At 53.9% G+C, this 15,164-nt stretch overlaps 3 protein-coding genes across 16 annotated transcripts in view; 1 reads left to right on the forward strand and 2 right to left on the reverse strand.

The window, feature by feature from the left end:
- The first annotated feature begins 235 nt into the window (after nt 1-235).
- On the forward strand, nt 236-2,593 carry APOC3 (apolipoprotein C3). 2 transcript variants are annotated; one of them, NM_001434732.1, is given in 4 exon segments: nt 236-265; nt 892-959; nt 1,124-1,247; nt 2,286-2,593. In NM_001434732.1, coding segments are annotated over 3 exon segments (300 nt in total). In that variant the 5' UTR covers nt 236-265; nt 892-904; the 3' UTR covers nt 2,407-2,593.
- A 2,438-nt stretch (nt 2,594-5,031) lies between these two features.
- On the reverse strand, nt 5,032-7,989 carry APOA1 (apolipoprotein A1). 2 transcript variants are annotated; one of them, XM_070273648.1, is made up of 5 exons: nt 7,832-7,989; nt 7,025-7,379; nt 6,706-6,768; nt 6,365-6,518; nt 5,032-5,739 (listed from the first exon to the last, which is right to left on the reverse strand). In XM_070273648.1, exons 3-5 carry the CDS (start codon nt 6,746-6,748, stop codon nt 5,136-5,138), a joined length of 801 nt encoding a protein of 266 aa, XP_070129749.1. In that variant the 5' UTR covers nt 6,749-6,768; nt 7,025-7,379; nt 7,832-7,989; the 3' UTR covers nt 5,032-5,135. The 2 variants fall into 2 exon arrangements, with proteins under 2 accessions (XP_070129749.1, XP_005611649.1); XM_005611592.4 differs by lacking the exon at nt 7,832-7,989 and having other exon boundaries at nt 7,025-7,544.
- Nucleotides 7,990-11,855: 3,866 nt separating this feature from the next.
- The window catches only part of SIK3 (SIK family kinase 3), a 241,511-nt gene continuing 238,202 nt past the window's right edge, over nt 11,856-15,164 (reverse strand). For all 12 annotated transcript variants that reach the window (XM_070273654.1, XM_070273652.1, XM_070273653.1 and 9 more), the window contains 2 exons: nt 14,833-15,003; nt 11,856-14,102 (listed from right to left, as the gene is read on the reverse strand). In XM_070273654.1, coding sequence (XP_070129755.1) covers nt 14,846-15,003 — 158 coding nt within the window. In that variant the 3' untranslated portion in view covers nt 11,856-14,102; nt 14,833-14,845. The remainder of the gene's footprint in view (nt 14,103-14,832; nt 15,004-15,164) is intronic.

A 15,164-nucleotide genomic window follows, 5' to 3' on the forward strand; every position in this document is an offset into this window, starting at 1 on the left:
ACCCCCAGTTCCTGAGCCCATTCGGGCTGCAGCAGTGGCAGGAGAGCGACATGAGCACCCACAGCCTTCTAGAGATTTCTCAACTCTCCCAGCAGGCCTGGCTGCTTCTGGCCACCCTGCCTCAGGCCCTAGTCTAGACTGATCAGCAGGTGACCTTTGCCCAGCTCACTGGGCTCTCAGTGCCTGCTGCCCTGGGGACAATATAAAACAGGTCAGAACCCTCTTGTCTGCCTACCCAGTTCCTCCCAAGAAGCAGCTGCTCCAGGTAATGCCCCTGGGAGGCGGAGGTGGGGGAGAAAGGAGAGCTGGATGGGGGTCCCTGCCAGGCCCAGGCAGCAAAGCCTGGAGGAGAGCTGGCTGGAGCCAAGGAAGCCGCGGCTTGATGAGCGGCCCCACCTCCAATTGCACACTGCGGGAAAGCAAGGCCCAGGAGGGAGGTCTCTTGCCCAAATTACATAGAGTGTAGTGGCCAAGGTAGGCCTGGAACTGGCTCAGATCTGCACACTTTCCCTGATTCTGCATGTTTAGGGCTGGAAGAAATCTTAGAGACCCTGATCCTACGCCAGACAGAAAAACTGAGGCCTGGAGAGGGACTGCCCACAGCCCCACAGCATGTTAGGGGCAGAAACCAGGCCAGACCCCAGGGGTCCGGATCCCTAGGCTGGTGGACTTTCTGCTCCATCCCACCCCTCCCCCTCTCTGTGCCTGGGTCTCCCCGGTGCCCCTGTCTGAAAGCCCTCCATCTCCACATGTTAGCATACCTTGTCCTACTGGCTTGACCCAGCTCAGGTTCAACCTTAGAGGCCACATCACTTCCGCAGGGAGGGCCCAGAGGTGGCGGGGGGTGGGGAGGGCGACCTGGGGTAGCCCTCACAGCACACTCCCCTGCAGGAACGAAGGTGCCATGCAGCCCCGGGTCCTCCTCATCGCTGCCCTCCTGGCGCTCCTGGCCACTGCCCGTAAGCAGCTTGTGGCGACTGGGCTGGGGGCAGGGTGGGGGCAGCTATCTGCCTGGAGGACCCTTGGGAGGTGGCTTGGGGATCCCAGGCCCTGATGGGTGGCTGGGCAGGAGCCGAGGGCTCCCCAGGGATTGGTCCCCTGACTTGGCCCTCTCTCCTTGCAGGAGCTGCAGAGGACAAGGATGCCTCCCTTCTGGACGTGGTGCAGGGCTACATGCAGCAGGCCTCCAAGACAGCAAAGGATACACTGACCAGCATGCAGGAGTCCCAGATGGCCCAGCAGGCCAGGTGCGCCCTCCTGTCCCCATCCTCAGTGCCCCCCTGCCCCTCACTTGGCGAGGGCCCCGAGGTGGGGCTGAGACTCTCCCATGCCCGGCCAGGACCTGCACCTCTGAGTCTCCGTGCTCTGGTCTATAAAATGGGGGTCCTTCCCAGGGCTTTTCCAGGCTGCCCCGGGAGAGGTGACAGAGGCGGGACTGCATGCCTCCTGGCCTCTCCTCCCTTTGTTGTCCCTCGTTTCTCCCTTGGGTGCCCTGCGTGTCTCTGAGGAAGCCACTGTAGCCCTCACTTCCATTTCCTTTTCTGAGAGTCCAGCTAGAGGTACGGCTTGGGAGGCCCCACCTGACCAATTTCAGCACGGGGTGTTCATGTGTGCGCTTCTGCCTTGTTCCAAGCCCTGGGGCCCGTGGGAGCAGAAGTCCATCCTTCCTCTCCCCCCCTGCCCCTGCCCACTAGTCCTCTCCTCTCCCCAGCTCCCCTCCCCACCTCCACTGCAGTGACATAGCAGAGGCATTCACAGGCATTCTTAGTGCTCAGAACCAGCTATGGAGTATTATTTTCCTCATTTTGCAGATGAGAAAATCGAGGCTCAGAGAGGTTTAGCGATCTGCCACAGGTCACACAGCTCATCAATCTTCTCATGATTTTCCAAATAAGGAACTGCTTCCCCTGCCCCACCTCCCTCAGAGCCACCACGTAGTACAACTCTAGGGGGTGTCATTGGCCTAGAATAGAATGACAGCCCTGAACTTATCCACCTCCCCCCCACCATCACTCCTCTCCAGCTTGCCTGGGACCTGTGGTAGCACAAAGGCTGCCCCCACCTGGAGAAGCCTGGGTTGAACTTGTGCTAGGGTCCCGTGATCACCACCTTCGGCATCTCTTCTGCCTGGGGTGGCAGCTGTGGGGGTCCCTGCCTGAGGTCTCAGGGGTGTTGCTAGGGGGGAGGAGAGGCAGTGAGGATTTGGGGATGCCCACGGCTGCTGCCGCCTGCAGACCGACTCTCACTCCCACCTCTGTTGCTTCCCCTTGCTGATTTAACCCCAGGGACTGGGTGAACGACGGCCTTAGCTCCCTGAAAGACTACTGGGGCAAGTTAAAGGGCAAGTTCTCCAGCTTCTGGGATTCCACCTTTGAGGACACAACTCCAAGCCCTGCGGTTGCCTGAGACCTCGACACCACAAGTCCACCTGCCCATCCATCTTGCTGGCTCTTTGGGTTCTGTGGCCTCCGGGGCTGCCCCTGAAGGTCGCTTAAAAAGGACGGCATCCCCAGTGCCCTCTCACCCTACCCCAGACCCGATCCCCCCCAGGCAGGCCGACCTCCCAATAAAGCTGGATGAGAAGCTGCCGCAAGTGGGGTGTGCCACACGTACCGTTGTTTGAGTGTGGGAATGGGCTGCGGCTGTTCTCTGGGGGGACACTGGACTGACTCCAACCCCAGCGGGCCTGGGGCCAGTGCCCTCCTCACCTCTTAGGAGCTGGTGGTGTCTGGGCCCCAGTTTCTGCGTCTGTAAGGTGGGGATGCCCCTACCTACCCTGCCACCTCGACAGGCTTGTGTGGAGGAGCAGAAGGGGTCAGAGACCGGACGATGCTTTGATAAACTGCCAAATGCCAGACGACCAGACTGGAGTGTGTGCTCTGTGCCAGGCATGGTGGCTGGCATTTTTCTGTCATCATCAGAGTTGAGACTGTGTGTGTTCACCAGAATTATGGAGCTGACTTGCACCACCCAGGCCGCCTGGCCCCTGCAACCACACTTGAGGGAAGGGGCCCGGGGTTGGGGGGTGGGAGTGGTGGTTGGAGTAAGATGCAACTAATCTCTGGTCTTGGCTCCATCACTTTATATCAGGCTCAGTTTCTTATCTGTAAAGTGGGCACAATAATACCTCCTCCATTGTGAGTTCGTTGAATGAATGAATGAAATGAGACGGGGCACAGAACCTGGCCCATCAAAGGTACCTGGTAAATGTTTGTCATTGTTGCTATAGGCTGAGCTGATTGTCCCCTTGGGACCAGGATTGGAGGGGGGCGCCTGTGTCCCGGTGATAAAGAAGGAACCCAAAGTTACCCAACAAAGGCTGCTTCCGTTGAGTCCCCACCACCCAACAGATGTTCACGACAGAGAGTTCCAGAACCACAGACTACTTGAGCAGGCCCCCCACTGTTTCAATGAAAAATCTGAGGCTCAGACAGGTGAAGGCACGTGTCCAGTGTCACAGAGCCAGCAAATGGCAGAGCCAGACCTCAAGCCCAGGTTGGCTACCCATATTCTGCTTAGTTCCTCCTAGGCCAGGTGTCAGAGTGCTCCTTGACAGATCTTGGTGGCATCAGGACATCCAGCCCCAATAGGAGATGTCTGCTCTCTCTTTGGAAATCCACCCGGGCTTGTCTTCTGGCCCAACTGACCCAGGGACTGCAGCCCTCACACCTGGAAAATGTTCTCCCCCAAATCTGGGCTTGCTTCCTATTGTCGTAGATCTGGAGGGTTCAGAAGTACCACCTCCCTCCTTTATCCGAGAGTTCTTAAAGCACACTGGAGGCGGGGGAGGGACACATCATCCAGCAGCCTGTGCCAGGGAAAGGCCCTGCGGGAGGGTGGGGAAGGCTCCATGGATGTACAGCCTGGATCTTTGGGGATGTGCACAGGCACGATGAGCATGCGCCCGGGGTATACGTACCTGAGTATGAAGGGGGGCTGGCTGTGAACAGAGATGTACACAAGGATGTGTGTGCCTGTGTGCACATCTATGCAAACCTTAGTACCTGGCCACACACTTTAAAAAAAAAAAAATCATGGATGCCCAGGGGCAGATGCGTCTAGAAAGGACCATTCTGCCCATCCTGCTCTTCGGCCTCGGCGAGCAACTTCACATCTCCCAGTTCAGCTTCCTCATCTCTCCCACGGATTTAATGGCAGTCTACAGGCGAATTCGGGAAGGGTGTGGTGGGATGGCAGATGTGAAAGCATCTGGGGCAATAAAAACATGCTAATTACCTGCAAGAGGTGATGATTATTTTTCTGACTCAGGCCAGAGCTGGCAGACAGTGGGTTGGCAGGGCTTGGGGCCCCGGGGGTGGGACGGTTGGCTTGCACAGCTGTGGCTGAGGAAAGAGCGGCTGTGTCTGGATAGGGTGGGAGTGTGAAGAGTGGCATGCTGCCCTTGTGAAAAAAGAGAAGGAAAGCATTTATTCAGCGTTTTCTGAATTAATAAAGGAGGAAGGAGTGAGCACCAGGCTCTTCATCTGAACCTGCCCAAATCCTTCAAGCCCCAAAGGCCCTGTAGGGCCCACCCCAGTGACCCAGAGCCAGAGGGCTGGAAGAGGCTGCTGTCCTCCACCCACGGGAACACCTGTGGGGACAGGGAATCCACTTCTCCCAGCAGAGACAACCCTGTTTCCCGACTTTCCTGATGGGGCTGCGGTACTTACTGTTTGAGGTTCTTCCAGGCCCTTAGCAATGGCTTATCTGTCACTTGCCTGGGTCCTCTTATTTCCCTTCTGTTTGGGCCCCCAGGTGAGGGCCTCTACTACCTGACTCCAAACACCCAGGGCCTAGCAGGTCCCCCTACATTGATTAAGGTCCTGAGAGACCCAGGTTCCGAGCTGATGAGCTCCAGCTGCAAAATCAACAGGGAAGTCCCTGCCCCCTGGTGGGTCTCCCCTGCAGGTGCCCTCCAGCTGCCGGCCCCCAGCCCCTATTCTCCCAAAAGAGACTTCTTTATTTTGAGAACTTTTTATTGTTTAAAAATCATAACTGAAGCTTCACAAAACATACAACCCAACACATGCATCCCACTTTGGAAACATTTATTCTAAGAAACCGATGGAAAGGGGAACCCAAGGAGAGAGGCCCTCGGGTCCGGGCCGGGAGGAGTCTCAGTGGCCATGGGCGTCTCACTGGGGAGTCAGCTGCTTGGAGGCCTCATCGATGGCAGCCAGGAAGCTGGCCTTGAGGCTCTCCAACACGGGCAGCAGGCCCTGGCGCAGGTCCTCCAGCGCGGGGTGGGCCTTCTCGCTGAGCGCCTTCAGATGCTCGCTGGCCTTGGAGTGGTACTCGGCCAGGCTGGCGCCGCCGCCGTCCTTGAGCGCCTGCAGCCGGGAGGCCAGGCGCTGGCGCAGCTCCTCGCTGAAGGGCGCCAGGTTCACGCGCAGCGATTCCACGTGGGTGCGCAGCCGGTCGCGCATCTCCTCGGCCAGCGGGGTCAGCTTCTCGTGCAGCTCCTGCCACTTCTGGCGCGCGCCCTCGCGGAACTCGTCGCTCAGCGGCGCCACCTTCTGGCGGTAGACCTCCACTTCCTCCTGCCACTTCTTCTGGAAATCGTCCAGGTAGGGCTGCACCTTCTGCTTCACCAGCTCCAGATCCTTGTTCAGCTCCTGCCGCAGCCCTTCTGTGTCCTTTTCCAGTTTATCCCAGAAGTCCTGGGTGACCGGGCCTAACTGTTCGCGCAGCTTGCCGAGGGTGGTGCCCAAGCTGTCCCAGTTGTCCAGGAGTTTCAGGCTGAAGGGGAAGAGAAAGAGGGCCTCAGAGGTGGCCTCCCTGGCACCCTGGACACCCCGGAGCTGCAGGCCCAGCGCCCCAGCTCACCTGTAGTGAGACCTGGGCCTTCTGTCCCAGAGCGTGCAGTGGCTGTGGGCCCCCCAGCCTAGGTTTTCTCACACACTATCTCACCCAGTGCACCCCCCACCCCTACATCCCATCGTGCAGATGGGCTGAAGAGCTAGTAAGAGATGGAGCTGGGTTTGGTACCCAGTCTCGTCTGTCCCCATAGCTGGGCCTTTTAAGGTCCTTATCTCTATACTTCCAGACCATTCTCCTCTCTGAAGACGGCTGTCCCTGTTGCTGGCGGGCAGGAGCAGAGGAGGTGGTTTCGAAGGGGAAGGGCCTGCTGCACGTGCAGACAGAGGTGGTGCTGGTTACTGACCAGGCAGCCCCGCTCTGTCCCTTGCTGGAGGCTGTGACCCTGCTCAGGGATCCCATTCCTGTTTCTCCATTCAGGCCTTTTGTGGGGCCGTCAATAGTAGATGGGGATTCGGCCAGTCTGGCTATATCTTCCTACAGGCCTCTCTGCCCCCTGGGGCCGGCAGCCCCCGCCCCTGCCCCAGACCCCAGGCTGGGTCCTTACTTCAGCTGTTTTCCCAAGGCGGAGGCTTCAAACTGGGCCACATATTCTCTGCCGCTGTCTTTGACTGCGTCCACGTACACGGTGGCCAAATCCTTCACTCTATCCCAAGATGACTGGGGTTCATCTCCCTGCCAGAAATGCCGAGCCTGGCTCCCTGCGGGTGGGAGGGAGACTCAGATCAGGCCAGCTGCGGGCCAGGATCTGAGCTGAATGCCAGGCCTGGAGGCGGGGGAGAAGGGGCTAGCGAGAAATTCTGCTCCTTGTGCCCAGGAGGGTGGACCACAGGGGTTTAGGGAGAAGGGCTCCCCTGATGGTTGGCCCCTAGGTTGGGGGGCACCTACCCGTGAGGAAGAGCACGGCCACGGTCAGCACCACAGCTTTCATCCTGAAGGGACCTGGGTGACCTGGAGGAGAAGAGGGGCCTGGCTGAGTGGGGCAGCTTCTAGTGTGGAGGGGCTCTGTGTTCCCCAGTCGTCACAGCCAGGGGAGGGGGAGGAGGGGCACAGAGTGAGAGCAGGCATCAGGTCTCCAGAGCCCCAGATCAGGGGCATGGGGCAGAGTCTGGAGCCAGAATCCCAGAGTCTGAGCCTCCTGCACCTGGAGCCTGGGGGGGGGGGGGGGGGGGAGCCAGAGGAGCCTGGAGCAGGCAGCAGCACTTACCTCCAGCGCCTCAGGAATCTCTGCGCAGCCAGCTCTCCCCAGCCTATTTATGTCTCCAGGCAGGGGCTGGGCTGGGAGGCTGATAAGCCCAGCCCAGGCCTTGCCACCGCTCACTGGTCCTAGCGATGTGGAACTTAGAGTTCAAGGATCAACCCCGTCCCTGGGGCCTGGCAAATAGAGTGGGCAAACAGGAAGCTGTGGGGGCTGCAGGGCCAGGGATCAAGGGTTCAGGAGGGGGCGGGAGGAGGTGGTTGCAGGCTGGCAGGTCTCCTGGGCCGGGGTCAGCTGCATCCATCCCCTCCTCCTCGGTGGGGGGCGGTGTGCCCGCCATTGTCCATTGTGCCAGCGCAGCCTCCTGCCCGGGGAGAGGAGGGAAGGAAGAAAAATACACAAGCTGGCTGGGACTCCTCCACTCATGAGATGTCCTCTCCCGTCCCCTTGCATTCCAGGGAGATTATGTCACACCCACCCCTGTCCCCAGCCCCAGAAAGGCAGTAGACAGCCCTCCCACCGAGACTCTGTCGAGTGGCTCATCCCAAGAGGTCCGTGTGGTGCTAGGGAGCTGCCTGGGAAGGCTAGAGAGTGCTCAGGGCTCCTAGACTTTGAGAATTCAGAGACCTCTGCCATTTCAAAACAAATTTGAGAGACCAACACAGTTGCCAGCTTTTAATTTTGTCCTGTAAAAATCTCCCACTGCCCCTCCCACCCAAAGCCTACCATCTAATCAGGAGCAGCGCTTCAAAAAAGAGTTTTTAACACCTAGAAAGGGCATAATCTCAGAATAAAGAAGTCACTTAAATTGAATACCTGTATCTTCGTGTTGTTTGTGTTTACATTTGATCAGGCACAGGTGAGAATGGGCACCAGCCCTGAGCTCACCGGTGTTGGGGAGAGACCTCCGGGAGGTAGAAAAGACCTGGTTTCTCATTTCATTTTGCCTCCAAATTGCAAAATCCTGGAGGAGTGTCATGAGCCAGTTATGTAATCTCTCTGAGCCTTGGTTTCCTATCAGGAAAATGGAGACAAGAATGGCGGGGTTGCTGGAAGACCCGGAGAGATCCTGTGAATGGAAAGTGCTGTGTGTTCACGGCACCATTGTGTAAGGTTTCTCCTGGAAAGCCCAGGCCCTCCAACGCCAGGTCACTGACAGGGCCTGAGTCCTAGAACCTGCGAATGTTCAAGTTGAGAGGAATTTTGAGATCAACTACTCCAGCCTCTCCCCACCCCACCATCTTACAGACGAGGAAACTGAAGACGGTGAAAGGAGTTTGCCCACTGTCTCTTGTCTCCCAGGGAGTTAGAGGCAGGGCTGGACTTCGAACCCAGGTCTTTGGAATTAGGACCCAGGGCAGAATGTGCCCTGCACCATCTACCCAGGAAACTCCCTAACTTTCTGAACAACAGCCTGGGGCCACTGTCTGCCAGACCAGGGCGTAGCCGGGCTCCAGGCCTCTCCCGCCCTCGCCAGTCTCATGCCTTTGGCCTCAGAGAAGAAAGCTTTGGAACCAGTCTTAGATTTGACTCCCAGCTCTGCCACTTATTAGCTGTATGACCCTGGGTGAGTTACATACCCTCCTCACACCTCAGTTTCTTATCTGTTAAATGAAGATAATGATGGAACATGCCATCTCCTAGAGTTGGGGTAGGGATAATATGTATAGCAGGCAGAATAATGGCCTCCCCACAATGTCCGTGTCCTCCTCTCCGGAACCTGTGACTCCCACTTACGGCAAAAGCGACTTTGCAGATGTGATCATAAGGACCTTGAGAGGGGGCAGGCATCCTGGACTATCCAGGTGGGCCCAATGCCATCACACGGATCCTTAGATATACAAGAGGGAGGCAGGAGAGGCAGAGTTGGAGAAGGAGAAGAGAGGATGGAAAGAGAAGTCAGAGTGATGTGATTGCTGGAAGGGGGCCATGAGCCAAGGAATGTGGGCAGCCCTCTAGAAGCCGGAAGAGGCAAAGCAGGGAGTTTTCTCCTTGGGCCTCCAGAAGGAACACAGCTCTGCTGACACCATGATTTTAGCCTAGTGTGACCCACTTTGGACATTTGACTTCCATAACGGTACTGTAAGAGAATGAATTTGTGTTATTTTAAGCACTCAATTTGAACATGTATGGCAAAATGGAAAGGTACCTGGCACTTAGTAAACAAACTCTTCCATGTCCCAGAATCCCAATTTCTGGCATTCTATCCCCTTGTTCCCCCTGAATACACTTGCATTGTCAGACCAGAGCTAAGACCTCGGCTTCTGGCAGCAGAAGCGGGGGAAGGCAGGGAATCGTATTTCTCTGTGTGGCCCTGACTTGCAGATGCTGAGATGTGGGACCTCTGTTCCAGGACTGCCTGCCCCGCCCTCCCACCCTCCAGAGGCCTGTGGACCGTGCAGAGAGAGAAGCGGCCTCAGTAAACAGTCTGCCTGGGCTGCCACTTGGCCAGCCCAGCTTCCTGCCTGTTGTTTAGAGAGTGGGAGGGAGGCCGCTCCCCTGCTAGGGCAGCTCCCTGGTGTCTCAGGCCAAGAGAGGCTCTTTTCATTCTGGGGTAGAGCTTGTCCCTGCCAGCACACAGGGGATCTCAGACACTTACTGGTTGGATTCCAAGCTACTTGCCACTGTTTTACCCTTCTCTTTGGTTTACTACTGAAATAGTTACTATGGCTAAACCTAGTATCCAACATTTGCACAGTTCTTTAGTGGCCACTTTCACAATTGACTTAGTATGTTCCCGTAAGGCCAGCAGGCCAGATATTCTCTTCGTTATTTTGCCCGAGCGAAGACTGCAGCTCGGAGCTGCAGAGCGGCCCTGCATTCTCCGGCCGTCAGTGTTCGGTGTCCGCGGGACTTGGGAATCAGGAGGCCCGGCTTCTAGTTCTTGGATGGTTGCCCAGGGCCGCCAGCAGCAGGGCCCTGATGCCCACGGCCCCTCGGGGATTTCAAGGCATCGGGCTAGGGAGGGCTGTCTGACATCTTACCAAGCAGGACAGTTTCTTCTTTAATACACTCACTCACTAGTGTCTGCTCCATTTCATTCTATTTGGCTTAAACCAGCCCAAGTCCCTTGTTACTAATATTTTGGAGAAGGAAGCCTTTCTGGATGGAGGCCTCTGGAACAACCACCACCACCACCAAACCGGGCACAACTCAGAATCAGACTTGCAGTCCATCCCGTCATTGTTAGAGGTGTCAAGTGCCCGTGGATGGGCTGGCTGCGTGGCGGGACCAACATAGGCCCTTAGTCCCACCACTCAATTCCCCTGATCTTGGCAGTCTCCAGAAGTGAGTCACCAAGAGGCTGGCCCTGGGTTCCCGACACACGTGAGAGCGCTGCTAGCTGACTGCAGGAGTGGATTTTGCTCAGAATGATTAGCAACTCATTTCACAATTTATGTCCCAATGTTGTGCTGGTCAGTCTGCACTGGGAGGACTCTGGCCCCTGCTAGGCCTGGCACATAACAGACACTCAACAAATATTTGTTCAATGAATGACACTGGCACACTAACGGAAGGGTCCCCAGGATGGTAAAGGGTCTTCTGAAGGGGCGGGCCTTGGGAGGAGACTCAGGAAACTTGAGCATTCGGCCCTGTATCACAGAGCCCGCTCAGAACTTCTAATCTGAGAGCACCCGGTGCAGGTCCGGATGGGAGACCTGGGGGTGGGGAGGTTTGGACTGATCAGGCCTGAGAGAAGCCCCCCCTCAGTATTTTCTGTTTGGCAATTTTGTTGCAGCTCCTGGTGGTAAACCACATCAGTTCAGACCCTAGGGTGTGCATGGTAAGCACCCAACTGCAAGGTTCTCTCCTGCCCTCCTGCCTAGGAGACTAAGGTGACCGCAGAGCTCCCTTGTGACCAGCACGAGCAGGGGTCTGGCTCCTTGGCAGGTACGCCAGCCTTCTGAATTCTTCATCTTTGCAATTGGAGTCGGGTAGGGGCTACCACAAAGTCAGAAAGAAGACCAATAAGGATCTATCAGCATGGCTGCTTTTCTAGAGCTCAGACCTCCAGGTCTATCCACGAGGCCACGCCCTGATTCCTCTGTGCTTGTCCCAAAGGCACCCTGGCTGACTTTGGGAGAGAGTGGCACCTACTGCAAAAGGTTGTTACGAGTTGTTGGAAGGCATCTGGGAATGCTGCTGTTTGGTTCCAGAGCCACTCGGCAGCCTTCCATGGGAGTGTGTACAGACAGATTTCTAGAAGAGCCCTCTTGAGAAGGCTCTTTTCAGTTCTAAACAGTCCCACAGCCGCTTTTTAGTCCACCAGGGACTCAAAAGCTTTTGTAAGTTCCGTCCTGTCAGTCTTCTTCCTACAAACACTGCCAATATTTCCAGCTTCAGTCGCCCTTCTTCAATCAACCATGCCTTAGCCATGCCTGGGATCTGCTGGAAATTCTACCCCACCCCTTTGGAGTCCAGGCACGGGAAAAGGAGAAAACTATAAAGTCCTCTTTCTATCCTAACACTTACTTGGTGATCCTATCACTGGGCTGATTGAGGTCACTTCATAAAGGCCCCAGCCTGTGCCAGCTCTTTCAGGTCCTCCTTCTACTCCTTCAAAACTCTCTCTCAAGGAATCTGTTTTCCATCCAACTCAGCAAACTCAGATGCTCCCTTCTGAGGGGGCAGAGTCCAAGCCAGGTCCCTGGGGACACAGTGCGGAGCTGAGTTCAAGGTTCTAGAGAATGCTACTTTACAAGCTGGGGTGAGATAATGGATTGCTCAAAGTTCCACTCACGCTTGGTAGACTTCTTCAGCCTCCTGTGTTCCAGCTTCCACCCAACTGGATGCTTCTCTCAATGAGACTCCGAACCACAAGGCAAATAATATATCAACGTAAGATCGTAATCAGGTTTTTATTTTCACAATCCCCTACTGTCCAACTAAGTTACTAAGTTGTTAAGTGCCCACAAAGAAAGGACTAAAGGTCTTACTGCAACTTGGGTCTGGAGATTTTTTTTAATCCTTTTTTAGTTCAACATAAATGAGAAAGAAAAAATACTTCTGACATTTTCAAAGAACAGAAATAGGAAAGTATATCCATATACATTCAACATATACTGCGCATATTGGTTACTACAATACAAAGCAATGATTTTTTAAAAGTGTAGTTCGCAAGATGGCACGGTTAATAGGCTCACTGGCTTTCATCTGGGTGGTTGCTGGAGGTGGCAGTCTGCTCTTCCATCAATACAGTACCATGAAAACGGAACAGGCTGAGCATGGGGGTAGGGGCGCAGTTGCGGGGCATCGGAGTTGGAAAAAGCCCAGAGAAGTCAAAAAGTAGCTGTTAGGGCTTTCTTGGTAGCCTCCTTCTGGTGAGTAGTTGGTGGCCCCGCTAAGTGGAGGGGAGATTGGGGACCATGGAAAAGATCCCAAGAAAGACTCTTGCTCTGCAGAAATCCACTCGAGGGATACTGGGTCCAGGAGCTGAGCTGCCAATATCAGTGAGAAGGACAAGCTGCATGGGGATCCCGTCAGCGACATCAGGATGGCCATGCTGGGCACCCGCTTTCTTCTGTGCAAATTCAGGATGAAAGACTAGGAGGAGACTGGGGACCTTTTACTCTCCTTTATGAGAAAAAAAGATCAAGAGTCAGAATATTTAACTTCTCTTTCTTGTTTTGAAGATCAGAAGGAGATAACCCAGATCCTCTGTCAGCCCCCAGCCAGCAGAGAAGACTTTGGTTTCTAACAGTGAAGAAAAATAAAGATAGTGACACAATAGCTATTGCATATGCACTGCTTCAACTGGGGAAAGGAGACCACTATTTCTGTCACTGGCACAAGTAAGAACTGGTCACAATTACAATGTCTAAATAAAATACTTTGAACAAAAGGTGCAAGTCACAATTCAAATAGAACAGAATCTGGTTAAACATTTCTCTTTAAAACAAAAATTCCTTTTGTTTTTATTTATTAATAATAATAATAATAATAATAATAATATCAACATTTACCAAAAACAATTCCTACATGATAAAGAATTAAAATAGGGGCTGAGGATGCCCACGGAGGAGGAGAAGGTTAGGAGAGAGGCAGGACCCAAGACAACCTCCTATTCTTCTTGCTTGTGACAAAGAGGCTGAAAGGGAAAGGCATATATAGATATATACACACACATATATATGTGTGTATATATATATATATATATATATATATATATATATATATATATATATATGAAGACAATCCTTTTTATAGCACAATATAAAATGAGGATGAAAGGTGACACAAAAAGCATAATGCACCACTATTGGGTGCTCAGTCCATGGTTGGAACCAGTAGGATGGCAAAGGCAACCAACTTGCCATGTGACAGCCGGGGAGCTGAGTTATAGAGCAGAGCAGGCTCTCACTGAGACATTCTGACCGGCAGCCCACCAACGCCAGGTCACCCTCAGCCTCCACGCTAATGTTCTGATATGATCCTGGCTGGGCAAGACATGTCCTTCAGTGATCCCAGCAGTAAAGACCTCCCCAGGTTCAACGTTTTGCTCTCCAAGTCCCATGGGCCATCACCCTTCTTCTTTCACTTTCCCAGCCACTGTGATTCCAGAAGATGTTATCCTTTAGAATGTGCTTCCTCGGAGGAGCAATGCTGAGGCCTGGAGGGTGCTCTGTGGGCGGAGGCTGGGAGGGGAGAGGCTGTGGGTCCCCTGCCTCTGTACTCTAACTGCTTTGCCTTTCTGTCCCAAAAACGAAAAGAAAAAGAAAGAAAAAAAAAGGAGAAACGAAAGAAAATCACCTCCAAAAGAAAACATATCAAAAACAAAACAAAGCAAAACAAAAACAAACCAAAACCCAACCCAAACCAAACCAAAGCACCAACTCAAATACACCAAATACGCTTTCACAAAAGGTGGCGAACATGGATTTCCTGTTTATTTCCTTGGTGACTTGGTCATACAAGCAAACATGGCAAAACCCCCTCAGAACCCAAAGAACAGCACACTGATGAACCAAATGTGAGGAAAGGAGCCATGACGTTCTGGGTGGAGAGAAACACAATGGCAATTTGGTGCAATGCTGCTAGATACTGTTGGTTTAAAGTCAGCCTCTTCATCTGCGAGCTGTACACAGACCTGCCAACAGAGTGGACACAGAGGAGAATCAGTCTGAAAAGACGACGTCTCAAATATTCAATTGAAAACTTCTTCATAAATGCAACTGGTTCACTTTCCCTCAGGCATTTTAAGAGGTTTGCCATACTGAGGCTCTAATATGGATTTGCCAGATGGCTTAACTTTCATCAAGTCTTTTCTGTCAAACAGTTTTCAAAGACAGAGCCAGTACTATGTACTTTTAGGCATTACTCCAGACAAACTGGTCAACTTACCCATTTCCTACCACTGGCCTCTGATCACATATTTCCCCCATCTGGAATATTCTGCCACTTACAGCACAGCCTTAAAAATACGACTGCACATGTTTTCTTGCTGGGTTTCATCCTTCAGGACTGAGTTCGAGGACCGCCTCCTTTCCTTATTACCCTGGCCGTGTCCCCTCTGTCCTCTAAAGCTGCAGCTCACTGACTGTCTCTGTGAAGGCTACGGCACCTATAACACGTGTGTCTTATGCCCTGTAAGTAAACCAAGGGACTACGGCCAGCATTTCTTCTGTGTGTCCCCTACTGACACCCCAAAACAACAAGCATAGTGCTTAATGAAAGCGCAGGAAGATGCAAAGACCAGGAGGGCAAGAGTGGTGTTGGCGAGCTCACTGGCTACCACGCCTGGAAGGGATCTCTTGACGGGATCAGGAGCTGACACTGGGCCAAAGGGCTGGTCTGGCCCTGGCCAGGGGGATACTCACTCTCCATTTCCTGTTACACGCCTGCCTGTTCCATGCTGAAGGAGACCTCGGGGTGCTTGTAGCTGAGCAGAATGTCTGTAATACACGTTGATGGATAGCAAGAGGAGTTTAAATGCTGGCTGCCATCAGTGAGGTCTGAGTGCTCATGGCCTCCTAGACTCTGCCCGCTCTCTGCAAGACCAAAAAGAACACAGGAGATTTGCAGGGAGCTAGGAGGGTAGGTGGGCAAAGGGGAGAGAAGGGAGGGAGAGAAGTCTGAGCACCCTGTAGCTGACTCCCAGACCTGAATTCGAGCTCCTAACAGGCCCTCAACGTGTTGGGTGACTGTGGGC

This window comes from Equus caballus, chromosome 7, assembly GCF_041296265.1.
Source record: "Equus caballus isolate H_3958 breed thoroughbred chromosome 7, TB-T2T, whole genome shotgun sequence".
In the NCBI taxonomy this organism is placed as follows: Eukaryota; Metazoa; Chordata; class Mammalia; order Perissodactyla; family Equidae; genus Equus; species Equus caballus.

Coding starts and splice junctions, on each gene's coding strand:
- APOC3 (XM_070272222.1), top strand. Junction 960..1,123: donor GGCGCTCCTGGCCACTGCCC/GTAAGCAGCTTG, acceptor CTCTCCTTGCAG/GAGCTGCAGAGGACAAGGAT. Junction 1,248..2,285: donor CAGATGGCCCAGCAGGCCAG/GTGCGCCCTCCT, acceptor ATTTAACCCCAG/GGACTGGGTGAACGACGGCC.
- APOA1 (XM_070273648.1), bottom strand. CDS start 6,748: ATGAAAGCTGTGGTGCTGACCGTGGCCGTGCTCTTCCTCACGG. Junction 6,519..6,705: donor GGCCGTGCTCTTCCTCACGG/GTAGGTGCCCCC, acceptor TCCCACCCGCAG/GGAGCCAGGCTCGGCATTTC. Junction 5,740..6,364: donor GCCTTGGGAAAACAGCTGAA/GTAAGGACCCAG, acceptor CTTCCCCTTCAG/CCTGAAACTCCTGGACAACT.